We start from the raw sequence: 21,483 nt of genomic DNA, 5'->3' as shown, positions 1-21,483 counted from the left end.
TTTTCATCCGAGGCAGAGCTGAACGTTCGAAACGGTTACCTTATATTACAGCCTTTGTATCCTCTCCCATTTTTCGGTGCACCAGCGGAGGGAGGTTTTCCGAGCACACGCCAACTTACAACTCCCAAAATATATCTACCAAAGGAGAAAAAGAATCTTATGTAAACGCGTGTTGCGCGAGCAAAAAAAATAAATTCGCGTAAAACTTTCCTAAAAATAAACTCACGATTACGCAGTATCGGCTCGCGACGCAAACCCACGGATTATTTAAAGGGATAGACTGGTGATGGTGGCGGAATGATTAGGAGATTACAGCTGCATCCCACACTCTTAAAAAAAAAGGGTGTACTTTAACTCCTTTCCTTGCCACACATATAACACCCTTTTGGAGAGTACAATCACGCTCAAAAGGGTGTCTCCTCACTCCCTCAAGGGAGTAGCATAACACCTTTCTCCCTACTGGACAATAATATTACTCTCCGACAGGGAGTAAGGGAGTAATGCTACTCCCTTGAGGGAGTGAGGAGACACCTGGCTGAAGACTGAGAGGCGTAGGGTTCGAATCCTACCATCGGCTGTGCTGTTTCAGGTTTTCCCCTGTGTTTTCCGAAGATTTTCTAGACGAATGTCGGCACAGTTCCCCCTGAAGTCGGCCCAGGACGCATACTAACTCCTCCTGTCCCACTCCAGTTATAAATAATCGGCTGCCAACTTAACTGAAAAATTTTCCGCAGTGACGATGAGCATCGCACGAAAGTACATCGACAGCGTCTGTGTAGCTTCGGTTCGAGGCTGAACTATACGTCACAGGTCGCTCACACGGAAAAGAAACCATTTTCTTCTCCGCGGCAAGTTAGGTAGTTGTGACAGGCACAGGGGGCAGGTTCTCCACCAACAAAACTAGTCTAGACAGGAGGAAAGTGGAAATACGTTCTCCCATGACAACGCTGTAACATAGTTTTCTTCCGTCGGGCTCGGTTTGCGGCAGCGCTCGCGATGACGTCCGACGGTAACGGAACGCCCCCCGCGGAACACTATATCATGTGGACCGGTCCAATGTTGCCTTGTGTCCCAATTCCCGTGTTCCCGCGGTCTTAGTTTTGTAGCGAAGCGTCTCGTAGAATACTTCCGAAATGGGATATCGAGATTTGTCGACTAAATACTGATTAAAAATATCTATGAATTATCGATATTCGCGTAAAAAAAAGTATGAAATATTCTATCGACATTTATCGCGATATTCCGGGTAACACCGCGCTAATTTCTCCGACAGCCAGTCTGATTATTTAAGACGCAGTGACTTTGTCTCTGTTCCTGCGGTTTGAGAAATCTTTAAATAAACGGTGACTACGCCATTTTATATACAGCACCCTGGTAGCGCGTACCTCGAAAGAAATTATTAGTCACGGAGTTTAGAGCAGGTGTAAACTATATAATATAATCAATATGGTGAAACACCAAACAATGAAAGTGACAGTCAGTGACCCGAGTATTTCTCCTCTATACCTCTTGGGTTCTCTCAGAATAGGAATGGCGTTCCGTAAAAGTGAGGCCCCAATAAGACATTCGCCATCACCACCCACGCTTATCGTCCATGACAGTTTCTTGCGCATTCCGCGATAACCTTCGCGCTCTCGATAAAATCGCGCTAATTGCTGTGGGGGTGCACGAGGCACTCCAGACGTTTTAGATAAGATAATGCGTTTCCTGCTCTTTAGCAAAACAACGCGCAACAGCCAACACGCCGCGACAGACAGCGTGCGTGTTCGGAAGGAGCTCTCTGCTCGACAAACACGTATATACGACATTGTTCCAACAGGACTTTCTTTCATGTGGCGCGGGGTACAGCTTGGGACAAAAGTTTACGGAACACTGGGTTGTCGCATTTCTCTATTGGAGCGACACCTTAGCAGCAGTCAAGAACGGACACACATACTGAGAGATGGAAAGCACAGCCAGTCACCCGTTTCTTATTCGCCCGCTCCGATGAAGATATACGCCAGTGCCGTGTTCCGTAAACTTTTGTCCCAAGCTGTACCCCAGTGAATACTTGTATCTGTATATGATCACTAAATGGTGCGGTATAGTACTTAGTAGTTATGCTAAGTACCAACTTCAGTAGTTACTACGTGAGTATATATAGTATGCAAAGAAATCGGGTGACTTTGGTCGTGTTATGAGCTCGAAGCAAAGTAGCCCATATATGGTTACACGATTTTTTTTAAATTTGAGTTAGCACCGCGATGCAACTTTGGCTATGCACAGCGTAGAGACGAGGCCATGTGTAGAGAGGACAGTGCACAAAGAGGAAGATAAAGCGATGATTGAGCGCCTCCAGAACCGTGCCGTCTCCGAGGCCTGTCGGAAAACCTGAGACAGCACAGCTGGCCACTGAAGGATTCGAACCCACCACCTCACAGTCTTTAACCGCTTCTTTCAACGAACAATTCACCGTTCAATTCCTCGCAACATGAAAGGAAAGTTCACTGTCCTCGGTAGGGGCGTTTCTGTTCACGGAGTGAAGGTTGTCTGAGAACGAATCGTTTAAATGTTCATAATTACTTCGGACACACCCCTTCAATTACGTCATTTCCGTTTGTCTAACGTTTCATATAATTCGCTATATGCTTCGTTGGAGGCTACGGGAATAATCTTTTCACGCACAAATGCGTCTCCATTTTTTTTTCTTCCCCATATTATTATCGTCCTTCAACTGATGGAATAAAATATCTTATGTAGTAGCGACGGAAGTATTACCGGAAGACTCAACTTATATTGAAGGCAGACGAAGATTTTATCGAATGTCAAACAGCTTGAGGCGATGGGCGTGTTTGCGAAAACTTATGGGAAGATAGAAGCATTAGATAAGGCCTCAGCATCGCCAGAAAATTGCGTCACACTTGATAAAGAAACACAAGCAGTACAGCCTAGACAGCGACGTCTGCACCCAGTGACACGAAAGGAAGATAACGACGTAATATGATATAAATATAATATATTTTCCTTTCATGGTTCCTTTGCTTCCGCTGTCGACTTGTTTATCCACATAGCAGATGTAACACTTCAGCGTGTGGATTTTGAGGATTCAGCTTGACACGCATTTTAAATTACGTTTGGAGGTTGGTTATTTGTGCAGTGTCACTACTTCCGATGTGGTGCCTGTAACGCAGTGTACACTATGAGCTTGGCAGTAATGCAGTGGAGTACACTTTACAGGCGCTCAGCCCCTGTTCGAAATTAGCGGAACGAAAGCCGAGGAACAAAATTCTACAACAACAACAACAATAATAACAACAACAACATTAATGACAATGGGATGAGGTCTTTCACCGCAACAATTGAGATACAGTTGAACCAGTCGACCACACGTGATGTATCACATCTCCGCACACATGCAGAAGACTCGATGCCAAATTCTACGTGTGCAGCTGTCACTACGAAAAGCCCACGTACAAGACGTTCAATGAAAGACGCGATGACGAAAAGTAAAATACAGAGAGCGAAGGGGAAGAACTCGATAACACGTACACGTGTTGTGCACGAGCCTATAACTATACACTGTCTCCATTGCACAACTCAGTATTTAGTGTCTCTTTTTCTTCGGTTCCCATACAGTTTCTACTTTCCAAACGGTCGAGGAGGGCAAAGGGTTCAATTTAACCCTTTGAGGCGCTCATTTTGTACAATGCCATAAGGATGTGTTCCGTGTCCTTGGCATATTTATCTGTCTTATTACCGCTCTCCGATACGCGTGGCATTGCAAGGTTGTCCAATGTAAGGAGAACCGTCTGGCCGGTCTGGGCGTTGGTCTGGCCGCGCGTCCGTAGGAGATAAGAACAGGGAATGGAAGATGCGGAAGAGAAAGAAAGTTAGAGGTTAAAGGTTTCTCCCGTTCCCCCCTGTTAATTTATTGGACTCTTACTCTATCAGAACTCTTACGTCACAATTTTCGTCCCAATATAGTTTTTTAGATAATTAAAAAAATGAAAACTACGGGCAACACTGTGTCAAAGTCGCCACCAACTGCGCCTTGCTCGTCAAGTACAGCGGCAAAACCACATTGCATGCGCATTACACTGGGTCGAAAACAAACGTAGCCGGCTACGTAGCCGTCAAGAGCAGCAAGCCAGTCGGGAACATGAATCACTGTTGCTCGACGAATTTGTGATTATTTCCCACCAGACGTCGCCCCTAGCCGTTTTACCGCAATTTTACTAGCAAATAAAAAAAAATATTTCCCGTTCCCTGTCATGTATAACTTGTTCTACTCGGCTTACAAGCAACAAGCTGTCAAACTATAGACACCGCCAACTATATACGTCTGTCTGCTGCTTTTACATTTGCTGACTCTGAGCCTGTTTCTGTTTCGTCCTTATTTTCGCCTCTTCAAACTCAAGGAAATGTGATCGACAGAAGGGTGATTTCACGCGTCGAATCAGGCAGGGTGGTCCGGTCGACCTCTCCATTTTTTTTTCTTTCAAACATGTATTAAAGCCTTGTCCCTAGGAGGCATATTGGCGCTGAAAGTAGTTGAAAATAATTTGTGGTTATTGTTTAATGAATTATCACTCATATGTGGGCATTTCGACCATTGCGCTTCCTACGAAGTTTGACGCCACGTATCTTCATGACTATTCAACATATTCAGCTGATTTCCTTTTTTTTTTCTTTTTTTTTTTTTTCACATATTGTCAGGGATGGGTAGCATTGTATTCTAAGTTCTGAAGATTCGAAGGTTTACCTTTGAGGAGATAAAAAATCGCAAAGTTGCCTCATTTGTAAAATATGGTACATTTTGGGAACCTCACTAGTCGTCTCCCAATTGTGATATCCGAAACTAATCTACATCATCGTGTTTGTCTCGAAATGCCCTTTCTTCTCATCATATTGTGATTTCAGGCAACGCGTCCAACAGCCTTTTTGTGAGGGGTGTCTACCGCAAATTCGTAAATTCGACAGCGCGCATCCCATATATTCCCACTCGTAACATCGTTCATATTACTCACAAACTTTCTTCATGACGACTCAAAAAAAGCGCATCTATTTTTTTTTTCTTCAGAGATGGAAGAAGTTAAGTTGCGAACGAAGTTAATTGCGTTACGAACGCAACTTCGCCCAGCCGGACCACCCTGTCTGATTCAGCGTGAAATCACCCAGAAGTGATAGAGCGCAGTCAAGCTGGTTTGAAGAAACAGAGAAAATGTCTTTTGTTCTTCCGTGCCTTCGGTTCCAGCCCTCAAGGAAATGTTGTCGGCCTCACCTATTTCAAGCACGGTACCCCCGTTTGGAAGTACCGCAGTTGCGGATCTTCCAAACGCGGGGGTACCGTGCGTGTGGATACAGTATCTGTCAATACTATCCGCGCTCATCTCTACATAGCTATACCACCATGACCAACTTTGTGATCTCTTTTTATCTTTCTGAATACAGCATGCGTTGCACTCAGACATGTATAAGATACTCAAAAATGTATTTAAGATAAGATAATAAATACTAACGTTAGAATGTAATTAAGATAGAGTACAAATACATGAAAATTAAAGTAATTAAGATAGAGTACAAAATACTTCAAAAAGTATTTGAAATACAATTAAGATACTATTTATCCTTGAACGCAAAAAGTCACCGGTCAATGCGGCGAGTCGCCGCTAGGTGACATGAATCATCAAAACTCCGCGCACTACGCAAGCCACCGCTGTGTGATAGGAGTAATCTAAACCCAAGTCCCAAAAAGATGACAAAGAGATACCACATAACTCCACAGAGTACGTATATGTGACCCAGAACAAAGCAAACTTCTAGCAGGTCACTGCTCTGCGAGGTCAGAATTTTGCGTCACCGCGTCAGGGCACACATAATAGAACCCTCACTGGCCAAGGATTAGGACACACGGGGCAGGATCTCTAAATGGAGACTTCCAAGAAGGGCCAATGTCCGGGTCAAGTCCGAGGGACTCAGGAAATTTCCACTGAACAAGCAAGATAATGGAAAGACGAGACACAGAAAGTTTGAGAGGGAGATCCAAAATATGTAATTAGAGTATTGAGTAGAAAATACCATACAATGTATTTTAAATAGAGTACAAATACACAAAGCAAAAAGTATTGAGTAGAGTACCAAAATACCGCAAATTGTATTTAAAATACAGTATTTTAAATACAATACTCCAAATACGTACAAGTCTGGTTCCAGCCCTCAAGGAAATGTTGTCGGCCTCACCTATTTCAAGCACGGTACCCCCGTTTGGAAGTACCGCAGTTGCGGATCTTCCAAACGCGGGGGTACCGCGTGTGTGGATACTATCTGTCAATATTATCTTCGCTCATCTCTAGTACCGCCATGACCAACTTTGTGATCTCTGTTTATCTTTCTGAATACAGCAGTCGTTGCACATACAACACATTTGCCTGTAAAGAATAACCGACCTTCTTAAACTGAGAGAGTAACTTTCTAGTCTACCCACACATGGACCCCGTAACGACCGACCGTGGGGTCCCGCAATTATGTTATTAGACGGGCGAACAACGTCGAAGGACGAATGATAATAGCTGCTGTCATTCATGAATGCCTCGTGCACACATACGCCTTCCCAATGTTGAATATGTAGATGTTGGAACTACGCAATGCATGAGAACATGTAGTACATGTAGTATATAAACAAGAGCATGTAGTATATAGGCATGTGCCAATAATGATTTTAAAACCGAATCGAATACGATTCCGTATTCTAGTTGAACACCTCCTGTGTGTCGTCCTTGTCCCTGTGTGTTCTCGATCATGTTCAGTCCCAACCAACACGCTCTACACGTTCTCGCACGATCCGTATATAGTTTTATAACGGGACCGCCGGATACATATGCAACACGTACACGTACAGCTTGGGACAAAAGTTTACGGAACACGTCACCTGCGTATCTCTTCATCGGAGCGGCCATCTGCTAGCTATCGGGAAGAGATCGAATAAGGAACGGGTGACCGGCTATTCTATCCATCTTTCAGTATGTGTGTCCACTTCTGTTTGCTGATAGATTGTCACTCCATTGGAGAAATGCGACACCCCGGTGTTCCGTAAACTTTTGTCCCAAGCTGTACGATTAGAAACATGCGTATATAGCATGTGTACACGATATATTCGTACGGATCAACCAGAAGATGTAGTGCTCACTTTGTTCTATGCCCTCTATTTTGTCGTTTTCGACCTTACGTGTGCAGCTTCGAAACTATTCGCATATATTCGATTTGAAAAAAAAAAAAAAAAAAAAAACATCGCATCGATTCCAAATAGACAACTTCAGAAAATCAGAGAGAGCTTAGCGTCGTTTCGAACTATGGGAACTTGCTTATCAGAAAGGAGGTGGTCTCCAAACTGTTTCGGTTTCTCCTCCCTCACCCGATTGCCCAAGAAGGTCAGCGTAAGCAAAACGCGAAGAACCGTTCTCCCTTCCTAATGACAGTAATCTCCCAGGATGCAACGCGTGCGCGTGGCGCACTGGGATTTCCTGAAATCGTCTATTCGAATATAACCGTATTCGATTTAGAAATCGAATGGAATATAGAGCTATTCGCTTTGGTATTCGAAAGATTCGAATATTTGCGCATGCATAACATGTATATTCGAATCTTGTTGGAAGGAATATGGTTAGAGCGTTTGCCACTGGAGGTTACCAAACGGAAAGAACGACCCAGGTGAGATGATGATAATAATAATTCATTTCAATTTTAATAATAATTCACTTTAGTTCAATTTTAATAAGAATAATAGAACCGAATAAATAAAATAGGACCAGGTCCCTTGACCCCGATACGACAGAAAAGTGTTTGTTACATGCTAGCACCGCGACGCCAACTGTGGCTATGAATGGTGGACAGGCACGGACGCGTGGAGAGTGGTCGGTATGCGTCCAGGGAAAACTTCAAAGGGACCTGCGCTCGCATCCGTCTGGAAAGTCCGTAGGAAAACCTAGAGAAAAACCTCAGAATGCGCAGCCGGTGGAAGAGGACTCGAACTCACCACCTCCCATGTCTCTCGCATGAGCTTAGAGCACTGCAACCAGCGAATGGGTGTTTTGTGTGTGTGCCCAAGGTTTCCACCTTTCGTCACGAAAAATATGAATCGGCTGAGCGATCAAAAGGGAGAGGAGGAGAAGGGAGACTGGGCGAGGGAAACGGGAGAGAGCGAAAGACGAGCGTAGCGGACAGAAAGCGCTCAACAACTGATACAACACATTCACAAAAAACGAACAAACACAAGGGCGTGTTTGTTCGTTTTTTGTGCATGTGTTGTATCACACAATTTCTCGTCTCGACGGACCTCTTTGACACATTGTGACGCTCTTTGTTTTTAGTGCCTTGAGACTTCGCTTTTGGTGCCAAGCTAGGTGATGATGTCCTCATTTATTCTTTCAAAGCGTTTCAAAGCGTCGAGGTTAGTGTAGTTTCCCTTTCTTTTATTAATAACGCGTCCTGGAGTAGCCAGTCCCGAGTGGCTCGAGACTACCATCTCCATTTTTTTCTTTTAAAATCAATCAATCAATCAATCAAACGAACAAACAAACAAAAACAGGAAGTCTCTTCCGTTGTACTATTGAAATTCATTCGAGGAGCTCATGGACTTTGCGAAGCTTTTCAATGAAACGCTCTTGTGCGGTAAAATACCGGCAAAAGGCTGCCGGTTCAACAACCGCGGTTCAACCGCTTTCAACAAGCAGCCGGCAGGAGCATCCAAACACGGCTAGGTGGCTACCCTACCAAGGTCTCTCTCTCTCTCTCTCTCTTTTACGGTACAAAGTATATATATGATGTAGACACATACACATGCAATGCGTGAAGAAATATATGCGCGTTCCTGGTGGTATACATACACATATAGTATATGAATGGTGCATAATGTAAAAACCCCGAGACTAGGGAACACGAAGGGACAGACACAAACACGAAGTCTCAATTGAGTCTGAGTCTCTCTCAGTTGAGACTTCGTGTTGTGTCTGTCCCTTCGTGTTCCCTAGTCTCGGGGTTTTTACATTATGCATCATCTTCACCAGCTCGCTTGCTTCCTAGCCATTTGTTCATTGTCATATGAATGATGGTGCCAAGATTGTTATACGGACTAGATAATGCACGGTCTGCTTTGCGGCGAGTCAATGGAAGAAAAGAGTATGACCCCCGCGGATGCCTGACGGCCGCGAGAAAGGGTTAGATATTGGCCTCCTCATCGAATCCAATTTGTCCTCCATCCTGTCTCGATGCGACCGCTTTCGATGTCTGCTACCGACAAGCGGAGGCCCAACCTATATACTCTTTCTTCCTCCAGAAGAACGTTTGTAGCCGCAGTCTTTTGTGAGAACATCTCCCATTTCGACGTCTCCAAACTGTCCGCCGAAGACTTTCGAAAAACGACATTTTTTTTTTTTTTTTTTGCAAATTCCCAAAGAGAAGACGCAATGTTTAAAGCCAATAGGAACGAGCGTAGTTCTTATGTCGAATTCAATTTAATTTAATTTAATTTAATTTAATTTCACTTTATTTCCTGCGATGCCGCAGTACAGCATATACATGGGGGAGTGTTTCCAAAAAGCAGCGAGAGCTGCTTGACTAGTATAGATCAGCTCCCCCTTACACTTCTGGCCTAGCAGCAGCTCACTTGATAGTTTTTTTATTATTTTTTTTTTCTTTTCAAAATTTGATTTTTGAAGACCGGAGAACTTTCCTGGTTTGAAGTGGCACGCTTTTTCTGACTCCTATATAGGTATCGATCAATCACTTTCTTGCCACGGAATTACCACGGAACGCGTATGTAGCACAACGGGTGGCCGCGGCCCTCAAATCTCAAATGCAGTAGGCGTTGAGCAGCGAAGCGTATACAGATAATTTGGAGGTAAGTGAAAGCCCAAGTCCACAAACAGGACAGGCAGCGCCAACAGCAAAATATTGTACAGTTAGTATTTCTACTTTTCTCATCTGTTTTCTTGACTATCGGCAAAAATTGCTCGTGATTCGAACAATTGGAGGTTAAAGGGACACTTTGATAGATGCGGTTCATTGCATCATGCACGCTTGCATACCGGAGTGCATGTGGAGAAAAAAAGAATTCCATTTCTTCGCGCCCTAGTTTCCCTAGATTTTTTTTTAAATTCCGTGTTAGCACCGCGACGCAACCGTGGCTATGAACGCCATACAGACGTGGACAGATGGAGAGAGGACAGGAAGGAAGGAGTGGGGGATAGCATGCGTCCTGGGCAGACTTCAGGGGGAACTATGCCATCATCCGTCTGGAAAGTCGTCCGGAAAACCCAGGGAAAACCTCAGAGAGCACAGCCGGTGCCGGGGTTCGAACCCGCGTCACCTCCCAGTCTCGACGTGGAAGTCCTCTACGCCACGCGAGCTGGTGCCGTTAGTGCGATACAAACCCTCGAACCAACGTCACCGAGCTCTGGTGCCCAGAGCATCGGCCATCAGTAATCAAAATAATAATAATACCACTAATCACTTACTACGGCACTTCACCAACCGGATGAGGCAGTATATTTTAGCTTCCTTCATTACAAATCATCTGCGTCTATAAACAACGCCTGTGGGGAAAAAAAGAAGAAGAAGAAAAAAAGGAGAAACAATGATATGGCACTGTGAGATCTCTACAACTGAAGAAGCCAGTCCCGCAAGTTGAAAAAGAAAATCCGTCGGCGGATAGTGTAGAAAATGGATCCCAGTATAATATAGGAGTTCAACGGCTTCGCTGAGCAGCGTCTTCGTTTGAGATTATCGCTAGGATAAGTGTCGCGTCGCCAAAGGTCAGTGACAAACAATTAAGGCTGCCGATAAGAGAGCCTAATGGACACCTTTTACAGTGGCAATGCGGAACATTGTCTCTATCTTACTTATTGCTTGTTTACAGTGTAGCCAAGCATCCTACTTGAGCTGTTGATGCTAATATTTCACATCTCCTCGACTCATTCGACACCCCTCGATTAGACACCTCACGCTTAGACGACGCCTACAAGAGCTGCGGTGCACAGACTTTTCTCTGACCACTCTGCTCGGCCAGGGTAATGCATCCCACACGCTGCAGTCTGTGACCAAAAGCAGTTTTGACGTTCTTCAGCGACACAGGTCTCATGTACAGCCTGTGAACTCAAGTCTTGTCATCTCATTCGTCACCAGTGACCCGTCCTCAACTCTCACCCTCATACACATTACCCTCATCTTTTTATTTTTTTTAATTACCTTATTTGTCTTTAATCTATCTCATCCTCTTTTCACCTTCTGTTAGTTTATCCTTTATTTCCCAATTCTTTTTTTTTTTTTTTTTTTTGCGGAATATATGGTGAGCCGACATGCCGTTTCCTCCTTTTTTCTAATAAATATATCCCCCCCCCCCTCAATCGATAGGTAGCGTAGGTAGCAACGACAACAACAAATAAATTCATGATGATGAATGATGATGGTGTACGTAGCAATAGGTAGTGTAATACTACCTGTTGTATGATATCAAATGTTCGATGGCATCATTAAGGTGTTGACGTCAATAACGTGGTTGCTGTGTCGTCATAACATGTGGTCTAAAAAAAGGACCAATCAGAAGGGGGCGTTTACTGCATATGCCCGCTAAATAAGACATCAGTATCAGAAATGGCGGAACAGTAAGCAGGTAAACATGAGATGCGATAGAAAAGAACTAATTACAGCGTATAATACCTATGTTACCATGTGCCTTTTTATAAATATATTGGCCATTGAGGTGAACCTGAACCCCTTTATACCGGTCTCCGAGCCATTTCATGTCATTGTTGCGAGTAGACACGTCTAATTTCGATTCTGATAGCCTTCAATCGTTCAGTGATTGATGTACCGGATGCCCTGTGATTATTCGTGTCAGCGTAACAAATATTGGACAGACACAGGTTCCACCGGTAGTCATTCATGGGTGTGCATTGTGATCTTTGCATCCTCCATAATCGAACTCAATATTAGAATCATATGGACACAGAGAGAAAAGTTCTTTCAACATTTTCAATAAGTGTAGAAGCGTACATGCACAAAGTCCACAAACTATATACATTCTAGGCAAAGTGGAGTACCATTCTAGCCCCTTTTGGGGACTAGTAGATGCACTACCACAACAAATATTAGTACTTTTCGGGATTAAATGCGACATGCGAATTTTTTGGGACTACTTCCTGCGATGAGGAGTAAATTTCAGGGCCAGGAAACAAAAAAAAATTTGGAGTAATTGCAATCTAGGCGACTATAGAAGCAATAAATTCGTTATCAGTTCACTCATTTTTTAAAATATCTTTTCCCCCTTTGAGTGTAACACTGAGAATTTTTTGAGTGACGCTTTCTGTTGAAGCCAACACCGAGCTTCGCGGAACAGTCAAAGCGCTACACTTACCTATGCAGACGAAAGCTAGAGCTCTGACCGCAGGATCCGGAGGGTCGCAGTCCGGGAATAAGGGTCGGAGCACGTAGAATGAGAAGGTGAGGGCAACGATGGCTTGAGAACAGGGACGTACAATCATGCACTCAACCCAGAGACGGATGAACGCCACGAAGGGACCAAAGGCTTCCATGATGTACGCATAATCCGCGCCGGTCCTACAAGAGAGATGTCAAAAAAAGTACCTTTAGTCGGACATCCTTTGCAGATTTCCCGCCATGCATCATCTCTGTGACGGAGTAACCCGCATATGTGCCCATACCTGCTTGCGGACGCAAGTCTTTTAACACACGAACTGTTAATGCGCGTTGGGTGTTGGAAAGTTTAGGCAAGAGAATTATATTTTAGAGAGTTTTAGAACATCGTACGCAAAGGCGATGGCGAACGATGTACTAAACTCTCTATTCATCGGATAATGGAAGCTGGTAAGGCACTTTTGACGTCAGAGCTCGCTGCTGTCACGTAAGGCCAGCTCTGGTAAGGACCAGCGTGCGTATTGTCAACACCACCTATCGCTTGAGCGACGTGACGTAACAATTAAGAATCCGCCAATCACGACGTTGCTTTCAGCGGCCGTAGCTATAGAAACAAGCCGGCATCAACCGCATGGGCAGCCACTGGCAGCCGCAAAAAGCCTGCGCTTCAGAATCGTCTGCGGCGATTGGCGGATTTATATGTCTATATATGTGCGAAGGAGTGAGAGAAGACATGTGTATTGTCATAAAAAAAACAAAAAAAGAAAAAAAACGGAAGGATTGTCATCAAGCAGAACTACTACCTATGGAAGTGCATTGCTAACTCTTGTGAATATCCTGCGGCGCAGTCACAATATATTCCATAGCAGACGACAGGGTCGATAGTGTCGTCTGCTATTTGTGGTGCACTGAACCATCGTTGCGATGTCAGCCCCATTTGTAAACGGAGAATTTGCGTCCCGTTTTTGGTGCCCTGAGACCGTGGTCTGCATGAAGGCATCTGCTGTGGTGCTATTCTGAAACCCACGCGCTCCCCTTTCATGCCCCCCTTTTAACCCCTCCTATGGCACCGCGTGGACGGCAGACCACAAAGCTCTGTGGAAGGGTCGGACAAAGTGGCCCGCGTACCAAAGCAAGACACAAAGAAAGCTAAGGTGCAGTCGGGTATTAACGATGCTTGCGTTTTTATTTTCTATTTTATATTATTTAGCTCCTGGTTAGGTTATTAGGGTCGTTGCGTCCAACTTTACCATTAATCTTCCTTCGCGCCCCTTCAAAGACTCGGAGCAAATCCTTCACCGTCTATGATAAATGTGCGTGAATTCGTAATGATTACTTTTAGCACCACAGTCGGGTTCCGACTTTTCCGTCTGGTCATTACCTTCTCTTCTAAGGCATGGAACCGCAGATTATTTTCTAAAATTACTACAAAACGAAGGTAGTACAAATGGAACCTCCAATGGTTCGACCATAAGCTGAGTTCCTCGCACGTAAATTGAAGGCCTGTGGCCGAGGGTACAATATTCGCTCGTTAGTAGACATGCTGAAGACTGAGAAGTGGTGGCGGCTTCGAATCCCAGCTGTGCACGCTGCCTCAGGTTTTCCCGGAACCTGCTTTGCAGTACTAACACGCTATAACAAAAATACATTTTAAAAAAGAAGAAGAAGAAAGACCTCGGATAGACGCAACACCGGTAGCTTTTGATCAAAAAAAAGAAAGAAAGAAAGAAAGAAAACGTTACTATCTTCAGGGGCGTGATACAAGCATTAAAATCGTCAGAAGAGGCTGCAGGTACTGTGCTAAATGTTATCCAATAAATAAATGTTTGCTCTTTCTGCTATGCCATTTAACGCCCTATAGTAATAGCGCGAGACTCAATTGTCTAGGCAAGATATCAGGACCAACATCAAAGCATTAACAAGAGAAACTCATCCGGGTCTTCCTCCAGTGAGGCAGCGCGGGAGAGGTCTCGCTTCCTCCTCTTATATCACAGCTCGATGCCGAAGTTGGCTTACCATAGTTTGCTATAGGCTTTATCGCATCAACTACAACAGGCAGATTTATTTTATTTTATTTTTTCCTGAATACTGCGGCGTACAGACAAGATGCGTGTGTGGTGCAGTCAACGACATCTATCGAGGTGTCCCAACCCCCTTAACACTTTATGGCCCCATTCACATTTTCGCAGCTGCTCTCGCAGCTGCGTAAGAGAAATTCTACGTCCACAAATATCCCACGTGCGCGTCGTAAAAGTTCCGTCTATATACGTGTTAAGCGCGGAAGCCCATGAAGTAGCACATGTGTAAAATGCTAGTTTATATAGTGCTATACACACGTGCTGTGCACTAGATTAAACTTTCCTAGAAATTAGTTTCTAAACCGCGTGTTTCCTGCAGCACTTAATTGCAGTTGTAACAAGGTATAAACCTGCAGGAACCATTGCATTACCATTACATTTAAAATCATGTTGTTTCATTTTCTTTTTTTTGTCTTTCTATCCAGCACTGTCGGAGTCAACCTACGTACAGTTATTATTATTACTTATCATCGTTATTATTATCATCATTTAAAATAACTTCTATCGACAAACTACTAATAATAGTGCAAAGGTCAACAATTTTGCACGTACCGTACCTGTCATGATGACCGTTCAATTTAAACCAGCCTAAAGCCGTATTTAGTGCTAGGAATGTTTCTAAAATTGTGGCTAAAGTCAATTCGTTTCGTGTTTAATAAGTGCAATCGGGGTATTGCTCAAAAAGGGGTTAAAGATTGCTTTAGCAATTTGACAGTGCCGTGGCTTGCCGGGGAGCTTGCACTGGGCTTTTTTTTTAATTCCTTTTTTTTTTTTTGAATTTAAAGTTTGGAGTATTGCTGTCAACTATCTTTGCACATGTGGGAACGCGTTGGAGAAGTGAATTCGATTCAAAACCTTGCACCTGATGATTAATATGAACAGGGATCGACATAAAGGATCATAATATTAATAAATTTGGTATTAAGCCAAATTGTAGGCTTGACTCGATTAAATTTTATGTTTTTCGGCGACGATTGGAACTGCCCACCCAAACGATGTAGTACCGATGTAGGAGCGTTGGCGAGTTCATGCCAAGAGTTCAGATTCACACCTGTGATGTTTGAGAATTTTTCCAGATTGTATTTTCTAGACTCCAGAAGGAGTTCCAAGTAGTAGTTGAACATAAGGAAATGAAAATAACCCTAGCAGAAGTACTGTCGCAAAAGTTTCAACAGAAGTTTCCCAGCACCCTCAAGGTTTTTACAACGTCTCCGTGCAATAACGTACTTCCCTGAATCTATCACAGATAAATTCTAATGTATTATAACGCAAGTCAATTAATTTGCTTCGAAACAGACGATCAATGGCACACCTCTTTACTGTATCGACTCTGTATAGCGGCTTCGCCACATCATCTCTGTATTGGTGGCCAAACCAGCTTTCCGGGAGATGCAGAACACACAAGTTTACGAAACTGCTGGTCCATCCTGTTGAGGAAATCTAGGATGTTCGGAATATTCCAATCTTTACTTCTTCAAATCTAAGAAATGATTTCTGCCATGTTTGACAAGTTTTCAGCTTCACGGATCTTTTGTAGCCTTTGCCTCGTGATGCAAGTGTTAGAGCACCGTGTGCTGGAGGGGCAAAAGATGCTTTACTTCTTATGGCATGGTGTCAAGACAACTGTGTAAACGTCCAATGGACGTGATGCTGCTAGCCAAACTCTTAAGAAGCTTTTCTTCGTGGCATATCGGCCCTCCGAAAGTCATGATATGTCAAGACGGAGGTTACGAAAGGTCAACGTCAATGATCCGTGAAAGCAGAAACACGTGGACTGGAACGCTCGTCTGCCATCTGCTAGCCAAGCATCGTCTGCTAGCCAAGCATCGTCTGCTAGCCAAGCATCGTCTGCTAGCCAAGCATCGTCTGCTATTTATGAGTTATGACTAGTGTTGGAATGCGGGATTTCGGGACCTGAACAATGCAAATCTACTGCTGCCGCTGTCTTGCCGCGGAACTGTGGAATAATTAACTTCCTGCGTAATTTTAGCACTGATTTGAATGATCTACAATTATTTGGCCTTAGCTGCCTCTCAATAAGCACCGTAAGAGCGTACGCATATTTCCTTCAGTTCATGGTGGTCGGTTTAGTTCTACGATGAGCAGAATCCAAGATTCGACATCGACGGTCGCTCATTCGACGGTCGAATCGCCAGAGAATTCGACCAGCGTATGGTTTTTCATGTTACGTTCCGAAGAAGGACCAAGTGCAGGAGGTGTGACAAAATACCTGAGAACACTCAGGACCTGCCACCGAAGGCTACTACCCTACAAACATCTGCTCACTCGGGGGAATTCAACCCACACCAGAGTGAAAGTGAAAGTCTTCTTGATCCAGGCCCCCAGTACGCTGACGAGCGCGCGATATCGGCGTAGTTCAATGGTAGCACATCCGATCAGCAATCAGAGGTGTGGATTTCATTCGAGTCCTGCCGTCCTTCAAATCATTGCTTATGGGCGTCTTAATTGTTCACTCTGGCTTCCGTAATTTATGTTATTCTTGCTCGAGAGGTTTTGATATTTCAGTGATTCAGTTTTGTAAGTCGAAGCTTGCTTTCGTCATTGGTGCTTCGATGAAATAAACCGATGGGCGATATATGCGTGAGGACTTCGAATAAAACTATATTTAATAATAATAATAATAATAATAATAATAATAATAATAATAATGCTTTATTAACAAAAGCGCGAAAAGGAGATGAACAAAAGGCCGCAGGGTGCGACAATAATATTTGAGGACAACTTAAAAGACCTCGTCAATTTTTCTATGAAAAGCATATTTAAAAAAATATTGAAAAGTGTAAAGTAATAAAAAGCATATTGAGAAAATCATATTTCACACATCGAAACAAAAGGGGGGACACACAGATAATGCACACAAGAAACCGGTCAGCGATACCACCCAAAGGCTGCGTATACGAGCTGTCTCGGTTTTGCCTCAATCCTGAAAAAAATCCCGAAACTGGAAAAAATGTCCGGGATTCCCAACATTGTTCATGACGGGTCTCGTGTCGTAAAGACGTAGCTTCTACGAGACGGATTATGAAAAACAGGTCGGGAAGAATGACAGATAGCTATTTTACGACCTACAGGAGTGAAACCGTTGCAGACTTCAGACTGATATCAAGTGTGCCGTGCGCCACGTGGTGGTCTATGCAAGGATCTTTCGTGGCAGGTATGCGATGCGGAAGCGTGGAATGAATTTTAACGCTTTGTAGTCTTTCTTATCGGGATATTTTAGTTTTATCAGGTACTGTCTTTCTTTCTTCTTTCCGGGGTTACTGATCGTTCATTGGTAACTACCGAAACTTCCATCCAAGCTATCATATGTTCATGAATCCCAAACAACCTTTTAAAAAAAAAAATGACGGATCTGGTGGGCGTGAGATATTCGCGAAAATGTTGCGCACGTTATATTTTTGTGCTAGGCAAAGATGCATGGGAAGCGAAACTTTAAATAATAATAAATAAAAAAAAAGAAAAGCCGCTGTCGTTGTCACACGACAGCAGTTTTCCGGACATTGGCACACAGACGGCATCATCTCAGCACGCGCGCTCTTATATGATACGCGGTTACATAATATGGGTAAACCAGATATATAGCCCGCATAAAAGCCCAGATATGCGACCCATGTGCGCAGCAAAACCTTTTCATACTCACTTTGTAATCATGCAGCCGAGTTCAGCGTAACAGTAGGCTCCAATCATGGAAAAGACGCCGCAAACCACCCAGACGACCAGGGAAGCTCCGACACTACCAGTGTTCAGGAGTACGCCTCGCGGAGAGACAAAGATCCCCGATCCGATGATACTTCCGACGATAACAGTTATTCCGTTGAGGAGAGACATCTTTGGTTTGAGACAGATGACATCTTCTTTCTTCTCGGGCTCATTTTGAGGTACTTCGCTGTACTCCACTGTCTTGCCGGCGTCGGGGGAAGCCATGGCGCTCGTACTCCGCCACGGGAGGTGCGACCGTCTGCTATGTTTCGACCGCTTCTACTGCGGCGAAGCGCGAGAACTGCCGTACGCCAGCGTTCTGCTGCTTTTGCCGGTTTGGGTGAAGCCGCGCGCAGGGTTGCCAGACCGGAAAACGGGGAGAGGTTCGAACAGGGAGCAAAAATGCGCCTCATGCAAACCCGTCGCGGCGTTGCGTCAGATCCAAGCGCGTCTTTTGCCGGCACAGTGGCTGGTGGGATAGTAATGGCATCCACCGCTACGGTGGACAGATGGCGACACGCGAAAGACCATAGTTTTTTTGTACTCTCCAGTTTCTGCGATGCGTGCGGACGGTGACCTGATACGGGAAGATGAGGTCTATTCATCTTCTCCTCTGACGCAATCCCGTGCAAACTTTTCCTTTCCAGTATTTGGGCTGTGCTGTCGATGTTCTAACGAAGAACGGGAGTGATATTGAAGTTCTCTTTTTTCCCGTGAACCCGCGTCTATTCGTGCATGATGAAGACAGCAATGGGGAAATCTGTTAAATTCTCAGAACGTGACGCTGTGCGACCAGGGGTAGATTCTACGGTACGGCCAAGGACAACATGCACTGCCTAAGATCAATTGAAGCACTCGATGTCAAGATATCCGGTCCCTCCCCCAATCTCCGCCCCTGCGTGTGACTTTGTGGCCCCTTTCAGCCTGAGAGCCTCAAAGACTTCTGTGTAAATTGCAGTTGTGCTGCATAGACTTTTCACGAGAGACGCTGCTCAAAATTTTGTCCTACGGTAGCCCGTTTTCAGTACCGTTGGTGTACCCTATATCAGAGCTGTCCTGGAGGCAAGCTTTTTCCCTCTCGCGTACTGTCTCTCCGACCCCGTTTATAACGATATCCGTACTGATACTGCCTAGCGCGCGCGCATCACATCTACTTTGACCATCCGCTGTTTAATGTGCTGTCGTACCTGTATAGATATGAACGACAACATATCATATACAGTGAAACTCCTTTATAGCGAACACCTTTTTAACGAAAATACCACTACAGCGAATTTTTTTGCGGTCCCACTGGAGCCCTATAGGTCCAATAATGGACATATCCTTTTTAACGAAAATACCTTTACTGCAAATTTTTTTTTGCTGTCCCCTGAGTTTCGTTGTAAAGGAGTTTGACTGTATAACAACATACCTCGACATGATACAACATATCTCGACCCGAACTCGCTTCACCTGCGCATTTCCATTTTGTCATTATCGCCAGCGCGCTGCGGTGATTGATCGTTATATCAAGACCGTATGTTCCCACCGTGTGCAGCTTTCGCAGAAAGTTTTTTTTTTTTTTTTGATTGGGTGTTAGCGCCGCGAAGCAACTGTGGCTATGAGCGGCGTACAGATGTGGACAGATGGAGAGAGGACAGCAGGAAGGAGTGGGGGGACAGGGGGACTTTCGCAGAAAGTGTGCGCAAGCGATCGTTGCTTTCCGCAATGTACTCTGGGAATGCCTTTGTTACCCAACATGTCGCAATAATGTTCTACTGGCTATATCGTGGCAACCACGTAGAAGCCGAAAACCAGTGCGCGGCAGCTCATATAGTATTAGTTATAGCCTTCGCTTACGATCCCTTGTCGGCAATTCCTTATCAGTCGATGCGTTCCCATCGTTTCATCAATGACACCAATAATCTTCATAGTAGCATCCCAAGCAGCACAATGTACTGAAAGTCGGGTGCAATAGGGGTGGACGGGTAGGTGGAAGGCCTTGAACAGGCTCGTGAAACTAAAGAACATTGATAAGACACATACCGTCCACCCCTATTGCACTCGACTTTCAGTACATTGTGCTGCTCAATATTGAGCAGGTTGAAGACAGACAAGGAAACACACGACAGAACGTGTCTGTCAATCTGCACCAGTCCTTTCGGTTCTCTCAACCAATAATCAACCAACATATCTATCGCCAATGCGTGTAAAGAATACCAGCTCCCGTCATGGGCGTTCCCAGGATTTTTTCCAAGGGGTAGCCACATATAGAATTCAGTTGCTTCGCGGAGCTAACATGGAATTTAAAAAAAAAAAAAGTATTAGCATCGAGTGCGATTTTTCTTTTTTTGCGAGTTCATCAAAATGAGCCACCCAGCAACAACACATCATTAGCTTGACAGGTTCCAACTCTCTGATCTATGTATATCGAATGTCAGGTCCTTATCAAACGTTGTTGTTCAATTCAGTATGACCTTATCAACGATTATCAGCATTTCATATCAGTCGGTAACTCCATATTCACGCTTATTTTCGCACTTATCTCAGAGCATGCGACCTTATATCTTCAGCGCATTAGTCTGCCAGCCTTTATCAGTTGTGATCAGTAAGTGAACCTCTATGCCCAGTTCACCGGGCCTCTTTGGTTATGAGCCATTATCAGTGACACCTCATTGTCTCATCGATAACACCAAAAACATTGTCAGTATCGTTATATCGGTCAACAATATTTAAGGCGATAGCTCGCTCCCCAACGAAACTGGGAAAAAAGTTGCTGGACGCAGCAGACGATTGAACAACTCGCTCGTCAAACAATTTCGTTCGAAATCGACGAGTTTTCAGTATTTTCCTGTGGGCATCAACGCGTTTTGGAGTAGCCAGTTCTGACTGGGTCGGGACTAACCTCTCCATATTTTTTCTTTCTTTTCCAATCCAATCCAATCCAATCCTGTGGGCATCGGCAGCGCGGCCGAGCGTGTGGGGGTCGGGGTGGGCATATTACGGAAGGGGGCGCTCGGGTCGCGTGACGTTTCGTGACGTTTCTTCAGGGCTGGCGATAGGAAGCCGCATCTCGATGCCGGGGAAACGGACCGCCCTCTCGAAGTCATCCGCGGGCCGGCTGTGCCGTCTGGGGTTTTTCCTGGGTTTCCCTCAGATGTGTAATAGGCGTATGCCGGCACAGTTCCCCTGAAGTCGGCCCATGGACGCAGCTATCCTCCCCCCGAGCGGATTCCGCTCGGTCTTCCACTTCACCCTTTCCTTTCCTCCTCTCCACCGTCTTTCCCTTCCCGAGAAA

At 44.6% G+C, this 21,483-nt stretch overlaps 1 protein-coding gene across 1 annotated transcript in view; it reads right to left on the bottom strand.

Moving 5' to 3' along the window:
* The window catches only part of LOC135401708 (Y+L amino acid transporter 2-like), a 69,009-nt gene extending 50,367 nt beyond the window's left edge, over positions 1 to 18,642 (bottom strand). The window contains exons 1-2 of the mRNA XM_064634243.1: positions 18,148 to 18,642; positions 12,389 to 12,591 (exon numbers count right to left, since the gene is read on the bottom strand). Coding sequence (XP_064490313.1) covers positions 12,389 to 12,591; positions 18,148 to 18,431 — 487 coding nt within the window. The 5' untranslated portion in view covers positions 18,432 to 18,642. The remainder of the gene's footprint in view (positions 1 to 12,388; positions 12,592 to 18,147) is intronic.
* Between the last annotated feature and the right edge of the window lie 2,841 nt (positions 18,643 to 21,483).

Source organism: Ornithodoros turicata, chromosome 7, assembly GCF_037126465.1.
Source record: "Ornithodoros turicata isolate Travis chromosome 7, ASM3712646v1, whole genome shotgun sequence".
Taxonomy (NCBI): Eukaryota; Metazoa; Arthropoda; class Arachnida; order Ixodida; family Argasidae; genus Ornithodoros; species Ornithodoros turicata.
This window is presented reverse-complemented; position numbering and strand designations above follow the sequence as displayed.